General features: G+C 47.2%; 1 protein-coding gene across 1 annotated transcript in view; it reads right to left on the bottom strand.

Moving 5' to 3' along the window:
* The window catches only part of ADAM19 (ADAM metallopeptidase domain 19), a gene marked incomplete at both ends in the record, with an annotated part of 73,832 nt that overhangs the window by 33,369 nt on the left and 16,594 nt on the right, over positions 1–23,869 (bottom strand). The window contains 2 exons of the mRNA XM_084242950.1: positions 3,071–3,147; positions 8,933–9,011. Coding sequence (XP_084099076.1) covers positions 3,071–3,147; positions 8,933–9,011 — 156 coding nt within the window. The remainder of the gene's footprint in view (positions 1–3,070; positions 3,148–8,932; positions 9,012–23,869) is intronic.

Consider the following 23,869-nt stretch of genomic DNA (forward strand, 5'->3'; position numbering starts at 1 on the left):
AGAGCTTGCTAAAAATGAAACTGTCCAGGGGAGGCCTGGCAGGGCAGACCAGACAGGCAATTAACACTTGCAAGACTGTCAGACACTTGTCCTCCAAGGACCTAAGAAAGAACTAAAAGAAGTCATGTAGACATTCAGAGGGTGAGTCCTGAACGGAGACAGGCCTGGTGGGCATGGACTACATCCCTAAGCTGCCACAGAATTCTCAAAAGGAGTGAGTGGCCCAAAAAAGATCACAAAGCACTCTATTACAAATCTATATTATTATTATTATTATTATTATTACTTAGCTGGGAATAATTCTAAAAGACTACACAAGAAACCAGTAACTAGGCTGGTTCCAGGGAAGAAGGATACTGGGAAACAGGGCGCCACAGAGACCTAGGTTTCATGGCATTCTTTGGCACTGTTTGGATTTATTTTTACCATGACCACGTCATACATTTACAGTTAAAGCAACGCGAAGGACCACTATGGAGAGAAGAGAGAACTCAGTGACCTTCTAGAGACTCATCTGAATTTCCTGTATCTGCATCATTTGTCCAAAGCCCCGGTTAGTATAAATCCTTTTTCATTCCCTAAGCACAGGAGCAAGCAAATACCAGGAGAGAAGCACGATCACTATGGAGATTTTCCATTGCAGCCTGTCTTGATGAGCCTTGCAGAGCAAGTCGAGTGTTACCGGGGTTTGGTGGCTTCTACTCCTGCAGCGGCTCCTTTGAAAATCTGAGCTGAGCCCTCTGCCTGCGTGTCCAGCTCTTAAACGCATCTGGCCCACAGATACCCCCGGTTTCTAAGGTGTATGGTGAGAAAGTTGGGAAGCCAGGTGGACCCTATCCAAGGGACACGTGCAAAACAGAAACACATGGGTGGCTCCCCCGGTTTTCCCCTGTCAGCACGGCTGCGGGAATGATTTACGAGAAGCCGAGCCAAGTTCCCAGTGCTCCAGCTGAGAGGAGGGCGAGGAGACAGAGCAGCAAGTCACACCTGCATGTCCCCTTTCCTCCTTCTTGGGACAGATATTGTTTACTTGCAGGCCGCAGGTGGCCGTGGCCAGGCCTGGAAACACTGCCAGGAGACCAGTTGGCTCAACCAGCCTACTTGAGCAGGGGATTTGGGGCCATGGATGTCGCCTTCCAGCCAAAGCTCATTTCCTGCCTAATTCCCTGCGGCCAACTCACCACGAAGCCTTACAAAGACAAGACCTGATGTATAAACAGACACGTGGACTCAGCAGGAGAGGGGTCTTGAATGTGCATGCGAGGCCGGGTGAGTCCCAGCAAGGCTTCATGGTGTGAGATGATGACAATCCCACATGTTTGCAGAGAGTCAAGGCATTAACACAGCCCCAACAGATCGCTACCATGCCCACCCCGATGCCTGCTGTCCAGATGGGGAAACGGTGGGCTAAGCAGATTACTTCTCAGGGCCTGCCTCCCCCGGGAATACAGATGGTACTACATACTGATTTGCTGAATGAAACAAACATTCAATGAATCAGCCAACTGATAGCAACAGACACACAGAGGAATCACCTCCTGAGAGTCTTGGGGGGCACGCATTCCCAATTCTGCCTTCAGCGATGGGACCGTGGTAGCATGAAACTGGTCTGGAGGATCTTTACCGACATATTGGCTGCAGATCAGGGCTTTTGCTCACAGAGCCAGTCAGTACAGGGTCTAAATGACACACGTGAAGGTAACTAGAACATAAATTTTTCAGATCTTCGACTCTTTTCCAAAGGAAAGAGAATGGGAAGTATCTAAATAAAGCCATAATTTTTATAACAATAACACTTCTATTTCTATTATGATAACAATGATATGATAATAATTGCTATTATTTCCACCAGCATGAAGAGATCCCACCCTATGCAAGGCACTGGTATGACTGCAGGAGAGAATGAGATATTGGAGAAATAATTTACATTCTCAAGGAACATTCTCAGGAACAAACTGTGAGGGGTCCATGAATCACCTGGAGGTCTTGGAAAAGTGCAGATTATGGTGCAATGGGACACAAGCTCCAGGTGATGTCAATGCTATCCCTCCCATGAACTCACCTAGGAAGCAAGGTCCAGAAAGTGCTACAATGTGCCAGCCGGTTCTAACCTAGCTACCTAATAACACATTCAACCCTCAGGAGACTGCCCTAGAATCTTCCTAGTTACATTTTACAAGTGGGCCACTGAGACTGTCACAGTGGTCTCCACTCAGGCAGCCATGCTCAGAGGATGTAGGGACACTTCCTTTGTAATATGCATCCTTTCCAGTTAATTTTCTATCTTGAAAATCATCCTTGCGTCTTTTTCTTCTTGGCTCTCTTTTCGATGGTTGCCCATTTCCTGTCTCCCCACCACCAAGTAGGTTCAGAAACGAGCACAGGGGAAGCAGAATAAATGCTCAGTCTCATCCACTTCCAGCACATAAACCACGTCTGATTTTTGGTATTCTGAGGCTTTGACATTAGGAGCCCTTCTTGCAAAGTGAGCCAATTCCGAGACATGCAAATGACTAGCTGCTGAGCAACCCTTTCACCAGTGGTTCTTGCCCTATGGGCCACTATCTTCCTGCCCTGTTCACCCTGGTACCAGTTACCAGGCAGCTGGGGACAACCCCTATGCCCCAGAGCCCCTGAAATGATTCAAAGCAGCCAATCCTGGGCCTGTCTCTGTCCACATGTTCCTTCCTGCGGAACCCTGTAGAGGGTCTTGCCCATATTCTCTGCTCCCTCATGTGTTGTTCCCCTGCCCCCCGCAAGCCTGGTGTACCCCCCCCTTGGGATTTTGAGTATAACACACTCTTTTTAATGGCAGTTGTCTCCTGACCTGTTGACTTCACCAAACCTAAATAATAACAAAACCTCGAGTTCCCCAGGAAAGAGAAAGTTTTGTCTCAGGAAATTAGTGGGTCATTGAGGATTTCCCTGGCCCTCCCAAGCTCAGCCCGTCTCGGAGCTGTCTCAATGGACAGCTTCCCAAGATCATTGTCCATGGCCAGCACTGCTGGTCCTGAACATGCCATTCCTGGGGAGTGTGCCAGGGCCCCCCAGGACCTCTAGGGCCTCTTACCTCATTCCCCGGCAGGTGCTCAGTGTGACACTGGACTGTGGGGCCTTCCTCACCGTCCCATGGTAAAAGCAGTGATCCTAGCAAGGAGAGAGGAGGAGGTCAGGCCCAAGAACAGGCATGCGCATGCCATGTGTATGCCCCCTTGCAGATCACCTTAACGTCTGCACAGAGCTGTCCACACACCATTTATTTGATCCTCCTAGGAGCCCTGGGAGGTGGGGCAGGCAGATGACATCATCCCCACTGGACAGATGGAGATACTGAGGCTCAAAGGAGCGAAGACACTTGCCGAAGTGCTAGAGATAAAAGGATTTTCGGATGTAGGTCAGATCTCCCTCCATGACATATTGGCCACAGGAAACTAGAGTCAGCTCTGTGATCCACCTGTAGGGTTGAACATTGCCCCCCGCCCCAGTCATGCCTACCCTGATCTCATTTGGAATACAGTCTTTGTACATGTAATTAAATTATGATGAGGCCATGCTGGATTGGTGTTTTTATAAGAAGAGGAGAGGTCACAGAGACACACAGGGAGAAGGCCATTTGGAGACATGGAGACAGAGGCAGTGATTTGAATGATTAGGCTACAACCCAGGAACACTGAGGACGGCCAGGAGCCACCAGAAGCAAGGAGAAGGCAAAGGTCCTTCCCTGACCCTTCAACACCTTGATGTTGGACTTCTAGACTCCTGCACTGTGATGGAATATAGTTTTGTTCTTTTAAACTTCCAGGTTCATGGGGCTGTGTTACAGCAATCCCAGGAAACTGATAGACCGCCCACCCAGAACATGCTAACCGTCTCCCCTGAATCTGGCTGCCTGGAACAGGGTGCATTTGGCTCTTGCGTCCTGGGATACATGGGCTGACACTGCCCTGTGGTCCTCATCTGGCTTTCATGTGATATCAAACAGGCGTGGAGCCCGGGCCTGTGCCAGGTCCTGGAGAAGTCCTGGACAAAGCAGTGAATGACCAACACAGCTCCAGTCTCCCAGATTTAGCCCTAATTGCTGACCTTCACTCACATGCCTTCAAAGGCAGACTTACAAAGAGCAAAGAGCAGCTTGTATCTGAGTTGGAGGTACCAGAAGTGTGTCTGTTAAGCTGGGTGAACAGAGCAGGTAAACAAGACACTGCTGAGGGCTGGAGACAGGGATAGTACCTCTACAAGTGTCTTCCCAGATGTGCCAAGGCACACAACCGGTGAGAAGGGAAAGAAGGCAGAGCTCCAGGGCAGGGTTGGCTCTAAACCAGTCTGAAGGAGGATATGAGCTCAGTGGTAGCAGACATACCTGCTGAGTCTCTTGCCCCCCCACCCCCACCCCCCAGCTTGTGTGGAGCAGGCCAGTTAGATATCTCTGCACTTGACTCCAGGTAATCTGTCACCAGGAGCAGGCTTGCCTCTAGCTGATCTTGGTTCCCCAGCAGGCACCGGCATGATGGGAAACAGCCCCCTCATTCTCTGGCTGCATCCCCACCCAGTTTCAGACACCAGGACCACCTAACTATTGCTTTCCAGTCTCTGGGCACAGTAGGATCAGATCTGAATACACACTTCCAGCCAACCAGCTCTGATGGCCACTCCACACGGGTCTCTGACCTCTGAGTCTTTTCTACCTAACAGCAGCAGTGAGAATACCGTGTCTGGAGCTAGGCAGGGCACCTAGCACATTGTAGCTGGCAGCAAACACTAGTGGTCAGATTATCAGCACTGAATTCTCCTGCATTAAAGGCAAAATGTGGCCTAAGGGCACTGGAAACTCATCAGAAGCTGAATCCTTGGACTCAGCCACATAGGCCTCAGCCTCACAGACTCTGCATCCTCCCAGCTGAGCCACACTGCCAGATCACAGATCACAAGCCAGTGGGCACCCAGCTGCAGTCATTCTCAGGACCCCAGGTGCCCAGTCACTGATGATGGCGTGGCTGCTCTACCCATTCAAGCTCCTACAGGGAGGGAGGGCCGGGCAGGCAGCAGCCCCTCTGTTTACATCAAACTCTCCTGGACCTTAACCAAGTCTGATCCTGACTTGTGGAGCACAACAGAAAGCAGCTACTGGCTGGGACAAAGCTCAGTGGCTGTGAAGGAAGGTGAGGCCAGCACCCCTCTCCTTCCAGGATTCCATCTGTTCAGTGTCAGCCTGCTGCGTGAGTCCCCACTTACCCCTGGGCTGGGCACCTGGCAGCGCATCACCAAGCACTCAAGTTCTGAGCCTGGTCCTTAGAACTCAGTGTGGGGCCATGAGGCCCACAAGCCAGGGCCACTCAAGAGTTTCACTTCTTCGTCAGACAGGAAGAGGGGCCGGGCCTGCAGGGGGTCAAAGGGGCTCCCACAGAGTCAACAAGTTCAGAAATGTGGGTCAGTTAGCTTCCCAAATCCTGGCACCACTACAGAGAGCAGTTGGAGCCAGGGGCAGAGTGACGCATCCCTGGCCCTCGTCCTGCCCTTGGACGCATGCGAACAGAGCTCAGGGACCGGTGCGCTCACTAACAGCCTACCAGGCCTTTGAGACAGACCTTACAGCTACTATGGTAAAAACACAATGGATTGTTGAATGAATGATTTGCATTGTTTAATGCAGTATATCGCTGAGAGCACGTTATCAGGTCAAATAACACTCCAGATTAGATACTGCCTAAGAAAATCTCAAGTATCTAAAATTGGAAAGTTTATATACAAAACAAAATCTAAAAAGGTCTTTCCTAATTTGACAAAACCTCTAACATTTGCATGACATCACCAAGAGATGGTTGCCGAGGTGAAATAAATGTTTCTAATCTATCAGGAACACAAATCAAATTTTAATCAAACATGCTCAGGGAACACTATTATCTTCCTGTTCCTTCTATAGAAAATGCTATTTAAATGTCATTTGAAGAAAAGATACAATGCAACCAAAATTGTAGCAATTATAAAATTGCATCAGAAAGTGGTAAAATAACTGTGTTATTTTTCAGGATTTTGGTGATAATTTGGATATCCAGACGGTTTTAACGTGGGATTTCTAATTATAAATAAATATTTATACTCATGCTTTAAACAAAATTAAAATGGCCCTTCCCATACATTACCACAGGGAGGAATAATACCTGCCTTTTACTGTCATTAGCAATAACAACAAGCATCTTACCCAGCTCCTGATGCTGGATAAGCTACTTACACAGACATTTCCCCTTTAATTCTGCCCATGGCCTCGTGAGGTGGACACTATTACTGTCATTTTTTCAGGGGAAACTGAAAGTTAGAGAGGTTTTGGGTCATGCACAAGGTCACACAGCAGAGGGGAGAGTCCAAATCCAGAACCCTGACTCTAGACCGACACCTGCCTTTAGTAGCATGGGGGCATATGAGGAAATGATGAGGTAATGAGCAGAAGCAGTGCCCACTCAGTGACAGGACTTCTGTTCTTGCACCAGCAGATACACGTGCTTATCAGAGCCTCGCCACTTACTGCTTATGGGAATCTAAGCAGGTCCCCTTTTCTCTCCATTTTCTCATCTATAAAATGTGGCACTGGAAGACAATTTACAAATTCCCATAAAAATCAGTGATTCATCGTGTCGTGCACCCCCGCCCCCAGCCCTGAGAGTCAGATCATAGCATATCCAATTTTCAGATGAAGAAACTCAGCACCAGTGTGGTTGAGAGAGTTGCTTAAGGTCACGCAGCGAGTCAAAGCCAAGACTACAACCCTGGCCTCAGTCCCCAAACTCTGCAACATTCCTACTGGAACAGGTTAAAGACCCATCCCCAGGGGCCTGGCCTAGATCAGGGCTGACACCTGAGGGGCTGCTGGTGAGCTGGAAGAGGGCCCCAGAAAGCCCCAGACCCCAGGCCAAGCATGGTGCTGGACATATGGGCCAAGCCTGGATAAATGGTTTATTCCACCCGCTGTTCCCTTTGAGTTCTTAGCATCCAAATAAGCCAGCTGAGTGGGAGCCCCACGGGGCTGGGAGGAGGCTTTGCTAGCATCCAGCAGCGGGGGGCATATGAGGGAACGATGACTTGTCCCCCACTTCAGCCAGGATGTGCTCTGGTCAAACATGCCCTTCGGGAAGAAGGGAACTAGGGACCGAGGGGCAGTTTTTTCCCCACTCCTCTCTTTCTGAAAGCGCCTTACAACATGCCTGCTAATTCTGAGAGCACAAAGAACAAGTCAATGAACAGCCATGAAGTCATCACATTCCTTCTGGGCTTCTCATCTGAGGGGGCCAGCCCAGGGGGCTTTCAGAGCAGGGAGCATGAGCTCATGGCAACACTTGCCACTGAGACCCATTCTTGAGCCAGTGCCACAGAAGTGCCCGGCCAAACTCAGAGGGGGTGCTTTTGTGAGGTCGCCATGTCCAGGGGCTCTTGAAGCATGCCTGTCCCTCTTCCTTTCCCAGAGGCAGGGAACAGAGGTCTCCAGGAAGGGAGGAGAGGTTTCTACACAGCACTGCAGGTACGTAGCCAAGCTGGACATCTCCTGGGGATGAGGAGACACAGCCGACCCGCACTGCCATCCTCTACCTCCACACACAAAAACCAACATGGCTGCTCAACTGCTTGGCTAATGTGCCCTAGAGCTCTTAGATTAATCATAACTGCCCTCTGCCCTTTTCCCCATTTAAGAGTAATCTGATACTAATCTGTTAGCAGCTGCCACTGATCTTCAGACAGCCACACCCCGGCAGGATATCTACAGAATGGGCCACGTGGGCATGTGGTTCCACTGAAAGCTGCTGGGGAGCACCGAGGCAGAGGGGCTTCCTGCTCGCCACACTTCCCCATCTATAAGGCACAGGGAGCAGGCCAGCACTGCCCTCCGGAGTCCATCTTTCCCCCTTTCATCCCACCTTGCCAGCCCAGAGTGGAAGGCGGATCACTGTAACCCAGAGTTTTTCAGCTCGGGCACTTCTGACTTTTAGGGCTAGATAATTCTCTGCTGGGAAGGCTAATTATCTGCTGGCACATTGCCAGACCTTTAGCCGTATCCTTGGTCTCTACCCACTAAGTGCTAGTAGCATAGAGCTCCTAGCCCAGATGTTGTAAAGGATCCCTGCTTTGGTGGCTAAAACGGGTAAAGAAACAAATAGAATGGGCGAAGGTAACTGCATCTGATTAACATCGGTATAAATCTCTGAGAAGTATATTTTCTTGGTTTTATGTTAGTCATCCACAGATAAATCCATGTAGCAGCTGACACGTCATGTTAATCACTCACATAGTAAAGTACAAGAAATGATCTAAACCAAAAGCATCTCTGATTCTAAGAGGTCCCTCAGTCATGGGAAAAGCTAAGAAACTAAGAAATGTATATGGCTGCTCATCAGTGGGGCTGGGGTGAAGCCAACTAAGATGAATCCATCTGAAGAACCATTTTTTAAGTGACAAAGCTTTGTGCCAACATCTATGGTTAAAAACAACTCTCAGCGGGGGAATATTCAATTCAAGCACGACAGCAAAAGAAGAAAAGCCTCATAATGTAACATTGCATGAAAAGGCAGACCACAAAACCCACCTGCCCGTATGAAAAAGGAACAGCCAATATCCGCCTGGGGGAGCCTGCAGGATTACAGGAAATTGGTTCTTTCATTTAAACTTTTGTTAATAGGTGGGTTAATAACAAAGAAAACCTATGCTCCAGAGTGATTTATACCAATGTTAATCAAATACAATAAATTGAAATATCTTTGACCAATCAGCCATCATGGCTGAGACACTCAAGAGAAAACAAATCTGTACCCCACTTCTCCTGTCAGTTCCCTTGGCCTCAGTCAGGGAAATCATGCCTTCAGAGGAGCATCAGCACCATTGCCTGTCTCCTCAGAGTGGTACTGGGAGAGGGTGGCTGCTTGATAGGTTTGTATAGACCTGAACTTACCTCAGGTTTCAGCGTGGTGGTTTGAGGGGTCCCACTTGGTGTATAATGGGTTTCTGTGTAGGCTGGAGCAAAAAGATGCCTGTAAAGAATGAAAACAGACATGTGTCTCTTGAGTTGATAGACGTCACCCTCCTGAAACCAGCAGCCAGTGATTCTAGCTGACCCAGGCAGGACCACCCCAAGCATCTCTGTGCAGAAGAAACTGGACAGCTGCAAGGGCCCCAAGCACAAAAAAGAAAAGCAGGGAGAGCTTGTTATGGCTTTTTCACTCACTGAGCTTTTTTATCAACATTTGTACACTACCAGAGTCGGCAGAAACAAAGCAGTTGTGAGTTTTGGGGACAAACAGGTGCCGACATACACACAGTTCCCAGGGATTATGGACCTGGATGGGTTTTTTCCATCACTGCATCGACCAACTTTCAGTATCAGCACCCCCCATTTTTCTTTAAGGGAAAACCTCTTCCTTGTTGCAAGTTTTGTTGAGACTGTCAATCAAGGGATCGTCTCTGGCCCTGTTCAAGTGTGGCCTTAATACAAGCTAAGCCAATGGAGTAATGAACTGAATTCTTCAGCAAGAACTGAAGAGACAGGCACAAATCACCCATTCCTCTGTTCCTGCTGCTTGGATTCTGGAGCTGCCTTTCCTGTCGTACCTGAGACCTGGTAGCTCTGTTTGTTACCCTTCCAATACATTCTGTCCCCCCCCCCACTTTTCTAAAATTAGACATTGGTTTCTCTCCTGCCACAGTTCCCCTGAAGCTGAGGTTAAGAACCCCTCATCAAAGGCAAGGCAACTCCAAACGAGGTGCTTAGAATTTCTCTGAAAGTTAAAAGTAAGAGAGCCAAATGGATGCCGCAGCTAGCTCAGCCACATTAAAAGCAGAAAGCATGTGTAGAAGGTCAAGGTCAGGAGACAAAGAGGCTGCTAATGGAAGGGCCATTAGCAGTTGAGTCTAACAGAAAGAATGGCATGGATCTACGTGTGCTGATATTGAAGATGTCGAGAAGGGAGTTGGATACAGACAATTTCAGTAAAGGACGGATTTTGAAAATCCCTTTTAGTGAAAAACCATAAAAGCACATGCAGTGCACACAAGGAAAGCAAATGGAGAAACAAATGTCCAGTTAATGATCTCAGGAGAAGGCAGATGTTTACAGTGTAAGCTGCAGATTTCCAAAAAACAGTTGATTTTTCAAAGTAACTCATATATTTATTTTGAAAACTGAAAATGCAATTTGAAACTGCTTTGAAAAAGATGAAAATTGAGGCTAAGGCCAGCAGAGAAAGCCAAAGGGATGTCTTGCTCTTGGAGGAGGGGACATTTCCCAGCAAGACGAGGTCACTGAGGAGGAAGGGTCTCCAGAGTCCATCTAGAGTCACTCCCAGCTCTCAGCTCTGAGACTCATGACCTCAGATTCCCCCAACCCCTTAGCTTGGAGTCGGAGGCGAACACCACAAGAATCGTCTCAATTACTATGTCAAATCCTGCAGCATCCAGCCTTGGACAAGACAAGAAGAAACCCAAGAGGGAAATGTAAAAACAAAGCCAAGCATAAAACTCAGCTTGTTTGTATAAAGATACACTCATTCACATGGGAGTAGACTAATCTGACTCCCAGCCCCTTCTTTTTTCCTTTAGCATCTACTCAGCCAAGGATCACAGGGAGGAATCTCCCATTTGAAAGGGTTGGGGAGAGGGGTAACTATAAGCCTCATGTGGACAAAGGACAAACTGCTTAGTTCATCAATATGTATCAATGCTTTACATTTATTCCATGAAAGAATGACTTATCTAATCATTGAATGAATGAGTGAGCGAATGAATGAGTGTGTCTACTGACTGGGTGCTGAGAGCACAGTCTGGCATTCAGTTCAGGCTCTGACATTTACTGTCTCTGAGCCAGTGATGTTATCACTATGAACCTCTGTTTCTTTTTCTGTAAAAACATGATAATCCACCTACTTGATAGCCCTATAACTAACATAAAGGACATGATGCATGAAAAAAGCTTAATACCATGCCAAGCAGAAAGGGGAGTTCAGTGAGGTTAGCAATAACCATCAGTATGTTCAACAGGGAGTATAAGGAAAGAAGCCAGAAAAACTGATGGAATTAATATATTTCTTTCTCCAGCTATGAACTCTCCAGGATGTCATCTGAGACAGGTGAACAGCAATTAGCTCATTCTGCAGCCCATGCCTGGGTTGCAACCATAGCCTGTAGAGTAGGTGGCCATTCAGGGGCTCAGAGCTGAAGCATCCAGCAGGGGCCAGTGGGGAGATTGACATCTGCAGAAATGCACTACTTCTGATAAGTACACTGTGGCCCTCTGCTGAGTCTTGGGGGTGAGAGGAGGAAGCCATTTACCCAGTGACATTATGATGCACTAGAGAGAACAATTAAGATTGCCTTCTTAGGCAAACATCCTCAACAGGATAAGTATCTTTCTGCAGCCTCTGATTCTGAGGTTCTGCCCACCAACCTTAGCTGAGCCCCAGTGTTGAAAGGGACCTTAACAATTCTTTAGGTAAACTAACTAGCCCTAAAAGCAGAGCCATAGCTGCCTTTTTCAAATTCCCAACACCTACCAGGCAGGTGGTCAGTGTTATTCTTGTGAGCAAGGGGATGGCGGTATAAATAAACTTACTTTGTGTAAAAATCTGCCAAATGGCCAATGAGCATGGGACATCTCCAGTGACAGGAAACTCTAGAGGCTGCTCTCTCCACATCTGACCACAGATAGCATGGATAGAACTTGTTTTTTGTGCCTCAACGAGACCATGTTTCAGTATGGGGATTATTTTAAAAACTGGAAATGAAAATACTATGTAATGCAGCACTTCTAGGTAATTTACGCAAAGACTATGAAGACACTAATATAAAAAGACTTATGCAAGCCTAAGTTCATAGAAGCAGCAGTTGCCATAGCCAAGACATGTGTACACAGCAACAGGATAAAGAAATGGTGGGATACATACTCAGGGGACTACTACTCAGCTATTAAAGAGGATGAGAGTGTCTTTCGGCATGGTATGGATGGATTTTGACATGACATTGCTAAGTGATGTAAGTCAGAAAGTAAAAGACAATTCCCAGATAATTTCATTCATTTGTGAAAAACAAACAAACTGGCAAAACACAGCACAAAGAATTCATATACCTTGAGCAATATGGAGGTTACCAATGAGGATGGGGGGGGGGTGACATGACCAAGTATTGGCTCAGAAGCTTTAGTGGAGGCTAAGTAAAACATGCACACATATCGAGGTGTGAAGCTGTACTCCCAAACTTTCATAGTGCTGTAAACAAATGGCAAATCAATCAAATTTGATCAGAAAAAAATAAAAGTGTCCCATTCTTTACAAGACTTTCTACCAGCAAAATGATTACAAATTACCAAAGGCTCAGTTGAGGTCTAGCATTTTTAAGCAATAGTACTTTTAATTGAGGTGTGTGCATTGTTTTTACACATGATGCTATTGCATACTCAATAGAGTACAATACGGTGCAAACATGGCTGCTATGCACTGGGAAAACAAAGCATTCGTGTGAATCACTTTATTGTGCTATTCATCCATATTGTTATGATGTGGAACCAAACCTACAATATATCCCAGACCTGACTATGGTTAGAGAAGGTTCTGGCATTGAACCAAAAATGACCTCTCTGTGGCCAGTACCCACTGCTTATCATTCTATCTTCTGAAGCTACACAAACACCTGCTTCCTCTTCTCTTAACTGCTTTTCCAGGATTATGGCAACATTACTTGGGAGCTAGATGCAGCTGTAAGGGCCCCACTCCACCCTCCAAAGCAAACAGAAAAGGTGGGGTGGGGTCCTACCACCTTTTCTAAGAACTTTCTGAGTGGTTCTGGATGCAGGTTCAAGTCTGGAACCACCGCCCTAAAACACAAATTCTCAAAACAACTTTTGAGACAGGAAAATTTCGGAAATACTAAGATCACTTCCCACGCTCACCCACCACCTCCCCCATCAAGCATGCCTCCACCACTTCCTGGATCATTCTGAAAACCCAGAAGAGTAATCAACATGTTTTGAATCACAGGTATTCAAGTGTTAAATCCTGGTGCTGTCTCATTGCACCTTTACAACACATCTGTGTGCTGGCACTAACAGCTCCCCTGTGTTGTAAGGACACTGGAACTGGACATGGATGTTGTCCCACTGCCCAGAGTCAGAGTGGGGTCTCAAAGGCAGGTCTGAGCCTGAGCATACTTTGAAATCCCCCTCTGCTCCATCTCTCTCAGAAAGTGGAAACTGAGCGCTGGGCTGCGAAGCTGCCCACAGCCTCTGCAGCGCCAGTTTGATCCCCAGCCGCTGGTGAGGGTCCCACATGGCACGCAGACCTCTCCTGCCGTGCCCGCTGCTCCCCTCAGCAGTGTGCTTTGTCAGTCTGCCTGTTCTGCTCCCCGCTCTGGCTCTGGTGAATTCTCTCACCCTCCCGTGCTTCTGACTATACCCAGTGCTTGTATAAATAAATAAATAAATCTTAAAAAAAAAAAAAGAAAGTAGAAACTGATAACTAACACACCGCCAGGAACGAGTAGTGCAAAGCCCAATTCAATGATGACAGTGGCCTTGGTGACAGGTGGTGTCACACTCGGGAAACCACTAGCTCTAAGATGTGAATAATACACTCAGATGAACAACAGAGGCAAGCAGAACACAGAGCAGGCGAGGAGGGATATGTAAGAACATAGGGCTGGTTTTTTTGAAATAACAACCCTTCCCCCAAGCGGGGCTGAGGATGTTGACCAGGAAAGGCCTTCCTTCTAGAAGCAAAAGGAAGGGTCATGTTTCATCACCACCATCTGTGCAATTCTACTGAAAGACAACACACTGCTTTTAAGTGTTCCCACTGCCTCGAGCCAGGCCCACCGATGCCCATGTGTCCAGGCAATGCTTTCAGCGGCAAAGTCAAGGCTGTCCCTTCAGAGAGAGGGCCACGCCGCCCCTGAGCAGCCCGGCTCACCCATTAACCAGCCACATCTTGTTCTCATCTCCTCCCTGACAAGGAGCTGGCTCAGCAGATCGGCAGGAAGCCGTCTCTCAGCACTGGAGAGGACAAGGATTTTCAGGAAACAAGTCGTGAATGATGTGCATCCAGGAAGAGCAGACTGTCCAAGAGTTCCCACCCCGCCCCCTCCTTTCACTGGCTTTGATGGAAAGCAGTGTTTGGGGGCTGGGTCGGGCCTCCTGCCCCCAGTCCCACAAGGCACAGGCAGCACGAGCCCAACGCTAAGAGCAGCCAAAACTGGGTGCGTACTTTGGGCTAAACCCAGGTGGCCTGGACCCCAAATTTCCAGTCCAAAACCTGCGTCTTTGGAATCCCACCTGGGAAAATAAGCTGACCCCCAAACACAGGCATAAAACATCAGGCACTCTCCAGGGTGGGTCACTGAAGTTGCTTGACCGTGTACACATGTAACCAGATTCCAGAAGCCCACGACAGTGGGACACAGTCCTGACCACCCACATTCCTAAGGCTCAGAACCTGTAAACCCAGAGCATCCCTTTCAGGACTATTTATCAACACACACATTTCAAGTGCCTCTCTAAGTTTCTCTCTGTGGAGAGGGGAGCACTGGACTCAGACTTGGAAAACACATCTGAACTCGCCCTGCCTCCCTCTGCTCCAAATAAGCAACCAATAAAGACACAGTGATAACAGTTTCTAAATTATCTTGCAGAATAACCTACCCGCACATGCTCAGCATAAGCAACCATTACTTCTACCCACCCCAGGGTCTGTTTGTATACACGTATCTCCTTCCCACCCCCTACTCCAACCTGGGGTCTGGCTCTTTCTAGCTCTGTCCACGCTGACGGCTAGACATCTTATTTTTCCTGGAGTGTCTTCACCTGCCACGCTGTAATCAAGTCAGCCTCTTTTCTTTCTAGCTTCCAGTTTTAAGGCTATCGCCAAGGGACTTAACCCAGTAACCACATAAGACCCGGAAACATTGTGAACAAATAAGACAATCCCAGGCTCCATCCAGTCCTCCAGGGAATTATATTCTCTAGAGAAGGACCAGCAAATCTGTATTTTTAATAGTTTTTCCAGGTGATGCTTTTTCATGGTCTGGGATTTCTCCTATTCCATTCGATCAGTTTTAACATTTTTAATTACTTTTCCAGTTCCAGCATCCTAATCATCTCTCCACTAACAACACCACCCCTCCCCCACAGGAATCTAAAGATGCTCCCAGCAAGTCTAGGACTCAGAAAGCTTTGGTCTGAGTAGCAGCATCGCCACTTCTTAATGAGCTCCCCGCAAACCCTGAGAATGAGACAAGAGATGAGCGGTCCCTTCAATGTCATGCAAGAGTGTGGTCTAGTTGCTGTGTCGAGGCTTAAGGTTTTTTGGGCTCCATGGGAGGAAATATAGCTATGAAGAGATCTTACAATTCATTAGGGCAGGTCCTCTCAAATTTACTGTTAACTTGTAAAAACCTAGTAAGGTACAATAGAGATGCAAGTGATTTCCATCAGGTAGAGATGCTAACTCCAAAGGGGATGGTTGTATTACCCCAGGATGTTAACCAGTTCTGCAGCTACCCCAGCAAGCTTACCTCAGCATCCCTTCTTCCACTGAATCCTTTATCCCATTTTTAGACCTGATTTATCCTCTTTTGGTGCCTCCATTAATTAGGTAGATAGTGTTTGGCATTTTCACTGGGCTACCCATACTCTCTTCCTTTCCTAGACAACAAAACAACCACCATCAGCCCCACTGGGAGGGTGGAGGAGGAAATGAATGCAAGAACACATCTGAAACACACTCCTTTCCTGAGCTGGAGCAAACTTCCTGTGCCTCGGTTTTCTCATCTCTGAAACAGGGGAGGTGACGGAGTCTATTTCACCGGATCACTGTAAAATGTCTGAAGAGCACCTGACTGGGAAAGTTGGTTAAATGAAATGTGTCAATGAGCAGGAACTGTCACTGCAGTATAAAGATGGAGGACCTACCAATAACATTGTGTTCTTTCTCTTTGGGCTCAGTTCTGTGCACTGTAGCAAGCTCTTGATCACCGTTAAATCTAGACAATGGGTATCTGAGAGTTGATTACTATTTTCTTTTGGGTTTGTCCGGAAATTTTTTTTTAAAGATTTATTTATTTATACATACAAGAATTGGGGTACAGGCCAGAGTTGTGGGAGGTGAGAGGATTCACCGGAGACAGCGTGGTGATCAGAACAGGCAGACTGACTGAAATACAATGCTTAGCGGAGCAGTGGGTGAGTCAGGAGAGGTCTGCTGTGCCATGTGGGTAGCTCCCTGGCCGGGGGATCAAACCCATGCTGCAGTGGCTGCGACTAGCTTCATAGGCTGCGTCTTAAACCCTTGCACTACCAGGGAGGCCCTGTCTGGAAATTTTGATGGGAATACTTCATAACTAGCTAGGTGTTTCTCTCAAGTCACAAGCTACTCAATGTCAGTTTCCTTTTCTGTCCACTGGAAATGGCAATGCCAAGAACAGATGGGCACTGGGACGTGTTTTTGAAAAGCAGGAATATTCTAGTATACCAGCCCATGCTCACCCATATTTGGGGTAAAATAAGTAATTCAATAAGTATTCTTCTGTTTTCTTTTTGTTTCCAGAATGGAAGAAAAGGGGCGAAGAGACAGCTCAAGTTGTTTGAGAACCAAGATTTCCAAGCCAGTGCTCATTCCACCTCTGACTCCAAAGGAATGGGAACAAACCAACATGCCAAAGGCAGGGCCCTAAAGCCAAATAAGGGATTGCAAGTCCAGGGGCCCCAGGCAGAGGCATTCCTTTTTGAGGGAAGAGAAAGCAGAGGAAGGAGGATCTTTAAGACTCTAAATGTAAAGAGTAGGGATCTGCTCCTACCTTTAAGACCTACGAACAAGCACATGGAGACCAGAGGACAGTTCCAGAGGGGACACCCAGAAGCAAGATGGCGCTACCCACCAGTTTGGCAAAAAGCCACTACTTAGCATGTCTTCTTCAACTCTCTATTAAGGAAGCTTCCAAACAATGCATTGAATCAACACTCCTTGTCACCCTATGCTCCCCATTATCTTTTCTCCCAGTCCCCCATAAGACCTGGCCCCCCCACACCAGCTCCTGGCCCAGGGTCCTGCTTTACTGCTCTACACCAGGGTGTTTGCATGGCACTATTTACTCCTCTGGCTAGCAGGGTCTTTAATACTCTTCACACCCCCTTTTGGCTGCCTCTATAGATAAGACTAACCTCCCTGGCCACATAGGGTTGACTTGTTGAATCAGTAACTAAACTGGCAGGGATCTGAGGGATCTCCCCTTCCACTGAGAAAGTGCTGTCCCTAAGAGATGGTTATGGGTCTTCACTGAAAGTACAATAGAACATGGGGTTAATATTTTTGGTATTTCTGAGAAAAAATAACAAGTGAAGACACTACCTGTCAACAACCTTTCCATTACCTGGTCTTCAGTAAAATAACCACAGTGTTTGTTTCTCAGATTAGTAGATAACCTGAAAGGAAGCCTGAACAGAGGCACCTTCCTGTAGTAATCAACTCTGTGATAAGCCACAAGGTTGCTCAAGAAAAGCTGCCTCTAAGTTCGCTGGACCTCTGAGAGATGCTCACACAGAGGGGACACATGGGCCAGCCCGTGAAAACAAGAAAAGCGACAAAAAGCAGGTAGGAGAAGCCCACAACCCAACCTGCCCTAGAATCTGGACAAGAATATGGTCCTTTTTTGCCTGGGATGAACTAACCATGGGACATTTATAAGCCTCGCCCCAGAGAACCTGCCACAAGGGAAGTGCAAGTCCAAAAGGTCAGAGCTTGAGCACTCCGCAAACAGGGCAGACATCTGCCCTGCATCCCGGCCACCTCTTGGGATAGTAGTGCCCCAACTTGTATTTGGAGGTACCTTCCCCTCTCACTATGTGCTGACTGGGGACACTTGGAGTCAGTGGTGACAACTAGGACAATCAGCTCTCATGTCTCTAAAGGTCAATATGAGTGAGAGCTGGTGAGAAAGGTCACAGCAGGGACATCCCAGTGGAAGCTCTGGAAAAGACTGTCTTAATTCCTAGATCCGGGCTGTGTTCTTCAGCTGTCACCCCATTCTATGTGTCACCCCACATCCTTTCCATAAAGTAGGATGAGGGCGATAGTGTATAAATGACTATCTACCGCAACAAGAGATCCTTGGACGCCACTCTCAACGCACCACACGCACAAACACACACACACACACTCTCCCTCTCTCTCTCCCCTGCCTTTTACAGATGAACAATTTGGAAAAGAGCAAAAGCAACATACCCATGATCACATAGTTACATTTGCTTCTAAACCCCTCAGAGCTGGGGAAGCAGCTTGCCATGGGATAGGCCACTGGCAGGCTCCAGTTCATCCTGTGCACTGGGCCACTGGCTGAGCTGAGGAACTCCATGGAGCCTCAGGTTCTCGTTTACAAGCCCAGTCCCCCATGTTGACTGAGGCCAGTCGTGTGCCAGTTGCTGTGTTCAGCATGTGAGGAGGCCAGCACAGCGTTCTTCAATAAGTATGCATGGCTCCTGCACACTGTCTCTGTTCCTGCCCCCTACCCGGGACCTGGTGAAACTCAGAGATGGCGGAAGGGTGGCAGAATATGCCACTTTGGCACTTTCAGCTGCAAGAATGAGGAGAAGCAAACACAAGAAATGCTCCCTATTCATCTAAAAACAGGACATCAGTTTTCACAGGTGTCCCTTCTCTGCTAGACCCTGTCAGCACCAGAGGTTCCCACATAATCAACTTTACAAACTAACCTTTAGCCAGCGGTAGTTTCCAATAGATTTACTGCCCCACAGCTCACAGCTCACAGTGGAAACCACCAACTATTTCCTTTTGTTCCTGACATTTCTCTACAGATAATTGCTCTTTGTTGAAGAGGCCAGGGATGCCCCAATTCTAACTGAGTTACCCGCTCTTCCCTGGGTATCTCCCAGGTATGGGTGCTAACAAATTGCTTTCTCTGTCTTTTGTCCCAGGGGTCTCAGTCTAGAACTGAGGAAGGCAGAGGAAAATTATTTTCCGTCCTTTATAAGGCCATCTGTGAAAGTACTTTGTAAACACTAATGAGCTGTGTAAGAAAGTAGGTCCTAATCCCTGGCCCCTAGAAGCCAAGACACTGTTCCATAGTCCATCTGCCTTCTGTTAATATTAGGAAAGATAGGTCCAAAGTGGAGCCATTTAAGTTGGGTCCTCTCCCAGATTTAATACCTAATCTCATTGCAGTTTCAATCTCTCCCCAAAAAATCATCCCAAACCAATCAATCTGGAGCTTGCTAATCAGCACCAGTGAGGTCACCTGTAAAATAACCTCTGGCCTTTCCCTGAGGGAAGGTGGTTTTACCTGAAACTTTTCTTTTGCTAATAACCTTGTCCCACCCTACCAATGCCCTCCATTTTATGTAAGCTCTTACCTTATCTAGACAGGATGCTAAATGCAATTCAATGCACATCAATCATTCTATAATGTCCATGGGATTTCTAAAAAGCAAACTTTGTTTTTTGTCATTCTTCCTTGAATTGCAAATCAGTGGGCCACCAACTTCCAAGCTCACCACAAGCTGCATACACAGCTATGGAGGAGGGGTGTCATGCATGTGCGCCCACATATGTGTGCATGAGTGTAGTGTATGTGTACCTGTGTATGCATTCATGTTGGGGTGGGGTTACGAGCAGGGAAATGGGGGAGTGGGGCCAAGGGAGCTACGGAGCAGAGCCACAGTGCAGGAGCCATACATACATAGAGAAGAAGGGCGGCCTAGGGATCACAAACAAAGGATCTTCACTCAACACTGCTGATCTTCTGCACCACCATATTCCTATTGTTATAGGGCAGCCCCGACACAAAACAGGTTGCCTGGCTCTCACCCTCACGCTTAAAAGGACCTATCAATACTCTACTGCAGGCACACACGAAAGGTTAATAAAAGGTTTATTTACAAGGGAAGGGCAAATGAGGAAATGTACAACTCAGGGAGAAAAGTGGGAGACAAAGTTTTAAATGCGTCCTACCCATCCCAAATGGCACTCTGAGAGCTGGCCACCAGCCAGGAGCCGTGAAGCCAGGAGGCGAGTGACAGAGCGAGACCCCCCAAGGCCCACGTGTCTGGTTTTTATACCAAACCTGGCTGCTCAACTCCACCCTCAGGTCCCAGCCATCTTCCCTTTGGTGGTGATGGGATTTGTCTTTCCTAATGCCTTGATGGCTTTGGTCTGGAGTGGGGGTGGTGTCCACAAAGCCCATATGGAATTAGCTCAGGACATCCTTATCCTTTCCCCCTAACACTATCACTAGCTGAAGCACTGCATGCTTACTCAACCCCAAGCCAAGCATCTTTAGGTCAAGAGATAAAGAGCTCCTAGAATACAAGCAGTCTGACATCTTTGCCAACTCTCGAGCACCTCTTTCTCTAGTGCTTCACCCCCTTTTCAGATGAATCCCTTTCCATGACTTGTCCTTCCTTCCACCGAAAGGGGGGCTTGGAAAAAGAAAGCAGTCCTGACATAATGCAGCCATTATAGCCCCTTGGCCCATCGGGACCTCTCTCCAGGGAGACTGATGCAAGAGGAGAAAATGTGGTAGCTGCCAGTTTTTTGGAAACCCATAACCTCAGGGGTTGGGGTGGGGTTAAGAGCAGGAAAAGGGGGCAGGGGGCCCAAGGGAGCTATGGGAGGGGCTGGAACAGAGCCACAGTGCAGGAGCCATAAAGACCCCATTTCTCCAGGAACTGGCTGAGGGCAGCCTGGCCCAGATCCACCCTCTCAATGATATCATTGTTTTCAACAAAAGCTGGTTTGAGAACCCCCAGAGAAACCTCAGCTGCTATAACAGCGGAGATCTCATCAGTTCCTGGGAGTTGATCAAGTGCTTAGAATTGTAGATAAGGAGGAAAGACTATGTAAGAGCCAAATTGCAGAGATAACCAGAGTGAGGGCAGATTTTCCTTCTGCCAGGACTTTGTAAGGGTCATGGAAAGAGGACAGGACACTACTTTTCATAGATTAGTTGATACCCACCATGGTCCTGCAAAGTTGGCGAGTGGGGCTTTTTACCTGCATCTAGTGAGCAAACTGAAGATCTGAGACCCCACAGCAAAGAACAGAAACCCAAGCCCTGGCAGCACCGTCCCTCAACCTACTCATACCTGTGACCTCAGAATGGCCCTGGAATCCAAATTCTCCCTTTGCCCATCTTCAGCCCCTCTGTCCCAGTACCCATGAGTTCACCCTCAACTATCTCCAGAGCCCAGACCCAGCTCTCTGCATCAGCTACCTCTTTCCTAGAGTAAGTCTCCATAACTTCCCACTCAAATTATAAAGCTTTGAAAGGGTTTTACCATAAATGCTAGGTAGTCTTGCCCCTTCCAGTACTATCCCTACACTTCAGTGGAAGCAGTCCTTTTCAAAGGCATTTTGGTTGGAGTCACCATCTGATTTTTCACATTCTTAATCATCTACCCATTGCCCTTAAGATAAATACCAAACCCCTTTCAGGAGCCTACAAGTCCTTTCAAGGACTCATCGCCTATCATCCCACAACCTCTTCTGCTTTAACCTCTGCTTCCTCCATCACAACATACTCCACATTGTTTGGCAATGGTTTGATGTGCAGTCTCCTCCACTAATCTCTGAATCCCAAAATAGCAGAGGCTATTTTAATCCCAAAATGGAGGCTAACAGTAGAGCATTTGGGAAGGAGGCACCACAACAGCAGAAACTGGAGGTGGGGGAAGAAATGATTAATGTAGTTGTTAAACCAGCTACAGTAAAGTATGAGGCAGACCAAAGTAGGGATATGGAGGTCGCTAACCAAATGCCTGCCGGGTGGTTGCCACTCACAATATTTGTTGAATGAAGGAAGAGAAAGGGAAGAAAGACATGAAGTTAAGACAATCACTGGTCCAGAGCTCAAGCCCAGCACCCTGGAGTTTATACAAGGCTTGTAACTTGCTCCAGGGTATTGCTAAACTTGCCCTCTTAAAGTATTCAAGATGTCAGCCAAAGGACTGCATAATGTCACCCAGTTCTAAATGGAAAAGAGTAAGCTTACTTTTTTAAAATGAAGATACCTCTTGGGTGAAATGAAAATGTGGTTTCATTCTCAAGGCAGAATCAGCACAGAGGCCCCACTATCAGCCTCCTACTGTATCAATGCTACCATATATTTTCCCTGATAGTCATGCTCCCCATTGCCCAAGCACAAAGGTTGGGGAGAAGTCACATCCTCCAGTGTCCAGGGATGAAGAGTCATTGCATACTCTTTTAAGGCAGGGGCAAAATAAGAGGTCTGGAAAGGTGGGACTGAAGGAGGCTAAGAGTAGAAAATTTGGGAGGGAGGCATCACAAGAGCAGAAACTAGAGGTGGGGGTTAACATAGTCATAAAAATGATTAACATAGTCATAAAACAAGCTATAGAAAAGTAAGGTATCTGGAGGTGGGGATTTGGAGATTGAAGGCCATTGTAAAAAAAAGTCACAGGCCCTTTCAAATCTACTAGTCAAATACAGAAAAAAATCCCTAGGTGCTGATGCCGGAATTGTCAGGCCTAGTCTCCCAGCCAGGAACGGATTCCAGGCTGCAGGGCAGCGCTGAGCCCCAGCCGCTAGACCCCCCACGGGTTGGTGTCTCACGAAGCCACAGCAGGAACTTCGCAGACGCTCAGGCAAGCAAGCGAGAAGAGGCAGGGCAGGTTTGTTTAGAAAAAGTTTATTGAGAAGAAAAAGAGCAGAAATAAAGTGGGACTCCCAGGCCAGGGAACCAGGCCTGGGAGGGGCAAGGAAGCCAAAGTGGAGTCGTGTCTCAGGGAATATATACTTTCCTTCCCTGATTATTCTAAAGCTCTACCAGTCTCTTTGTGATTGGTCAGTTTTTGGCTGTCTCACTTAATTTGCTACTGAGTGGGAGATCTTCACATTCCTTATCTAACAGGTCTGTCTTTCCCCATTTGTTATATCTTTATCTTTATGGTCTAGCCCTCCCGGTGAGCATCTTTACACCTTATCTTATCATCTGAAGAAAACCAGGACCATCCTTAACAAGATTATCTGTGGTGCTGGGATGTTTGTTTTTCCCAGTGGAATTGGTTTCATTTCCTTGCTCGTCCTTATCTCTGAAGCCTTCCTGAATTCTTCAAAGGTCCCCTCCTGCACTGTCCTAAAACTGCCTAATAACCCTAGCTTGCCCTGTCTCAGTGCCAACACTAGAAATAATTTAACAGCAGTTAACAATCCCACAAAGGAATGATTTCCCCCCCACCCTGCGCCTGGCCCCACAAGAGAAGAAGTCTATATCAGTGCAATTTCTGCACTGGCAAGATGCAGTTCTCCTGCCCACCTCTGCCTAGGCAGGTGTGTCTCTTCTCCAACCTTCTTGTCAGGGTACAATTGAATAAGGTTAAAAACTAAGGTTAAAAATTAGCCCCCACTCCTGACCCAGCAGGCAGTGTTGTGAGGCTGGAATAGATAAGGAAATGGATAAGGCTGCCTTAGGGACAAGGCCATAAAAGTGTGCACCACCACCAGAAAAACCTCCCAGCTCTAGGAATGCAGAAGCAGAGGCTAGAACATGTTTCTGTGTCAGGGATGGCAGGATGTAACTTAAAGAGAAGACAAAGTCCATTCATCTATATCTATCCATGTGCTCCATGTCAATTCCTTTTGACCCAGTGATTCACATCTAGGAGGTGTACTTCTAATAGCACGTCCCAAAGATTACAAGCTGTTAACTCCAGCACTTTTTGTAAAAATGAAAAAAAAAAAGAGGAAATGAATGCCTATCAGTCATAAAATTAATCATGGCATCTTGATTATTGTCGGATCTGGGTAATGGGGTATATAACAGCTCATTATATTACTCTACTTGTCTGTACATGTGACCATTTGTCATTATAAGAAATTTTAGA

This window comes from Talpa europaea, assembly GCF_964194135.1.
Source record: "Talpa europaea genome assembly, chromosome: 9".
NCBI classification, from domain to species: Eukaryota; Metazoa; Chordata; class Mammalia; order Eulipotyphla; family Talpidae; genus Talpa; species Talpa europaea.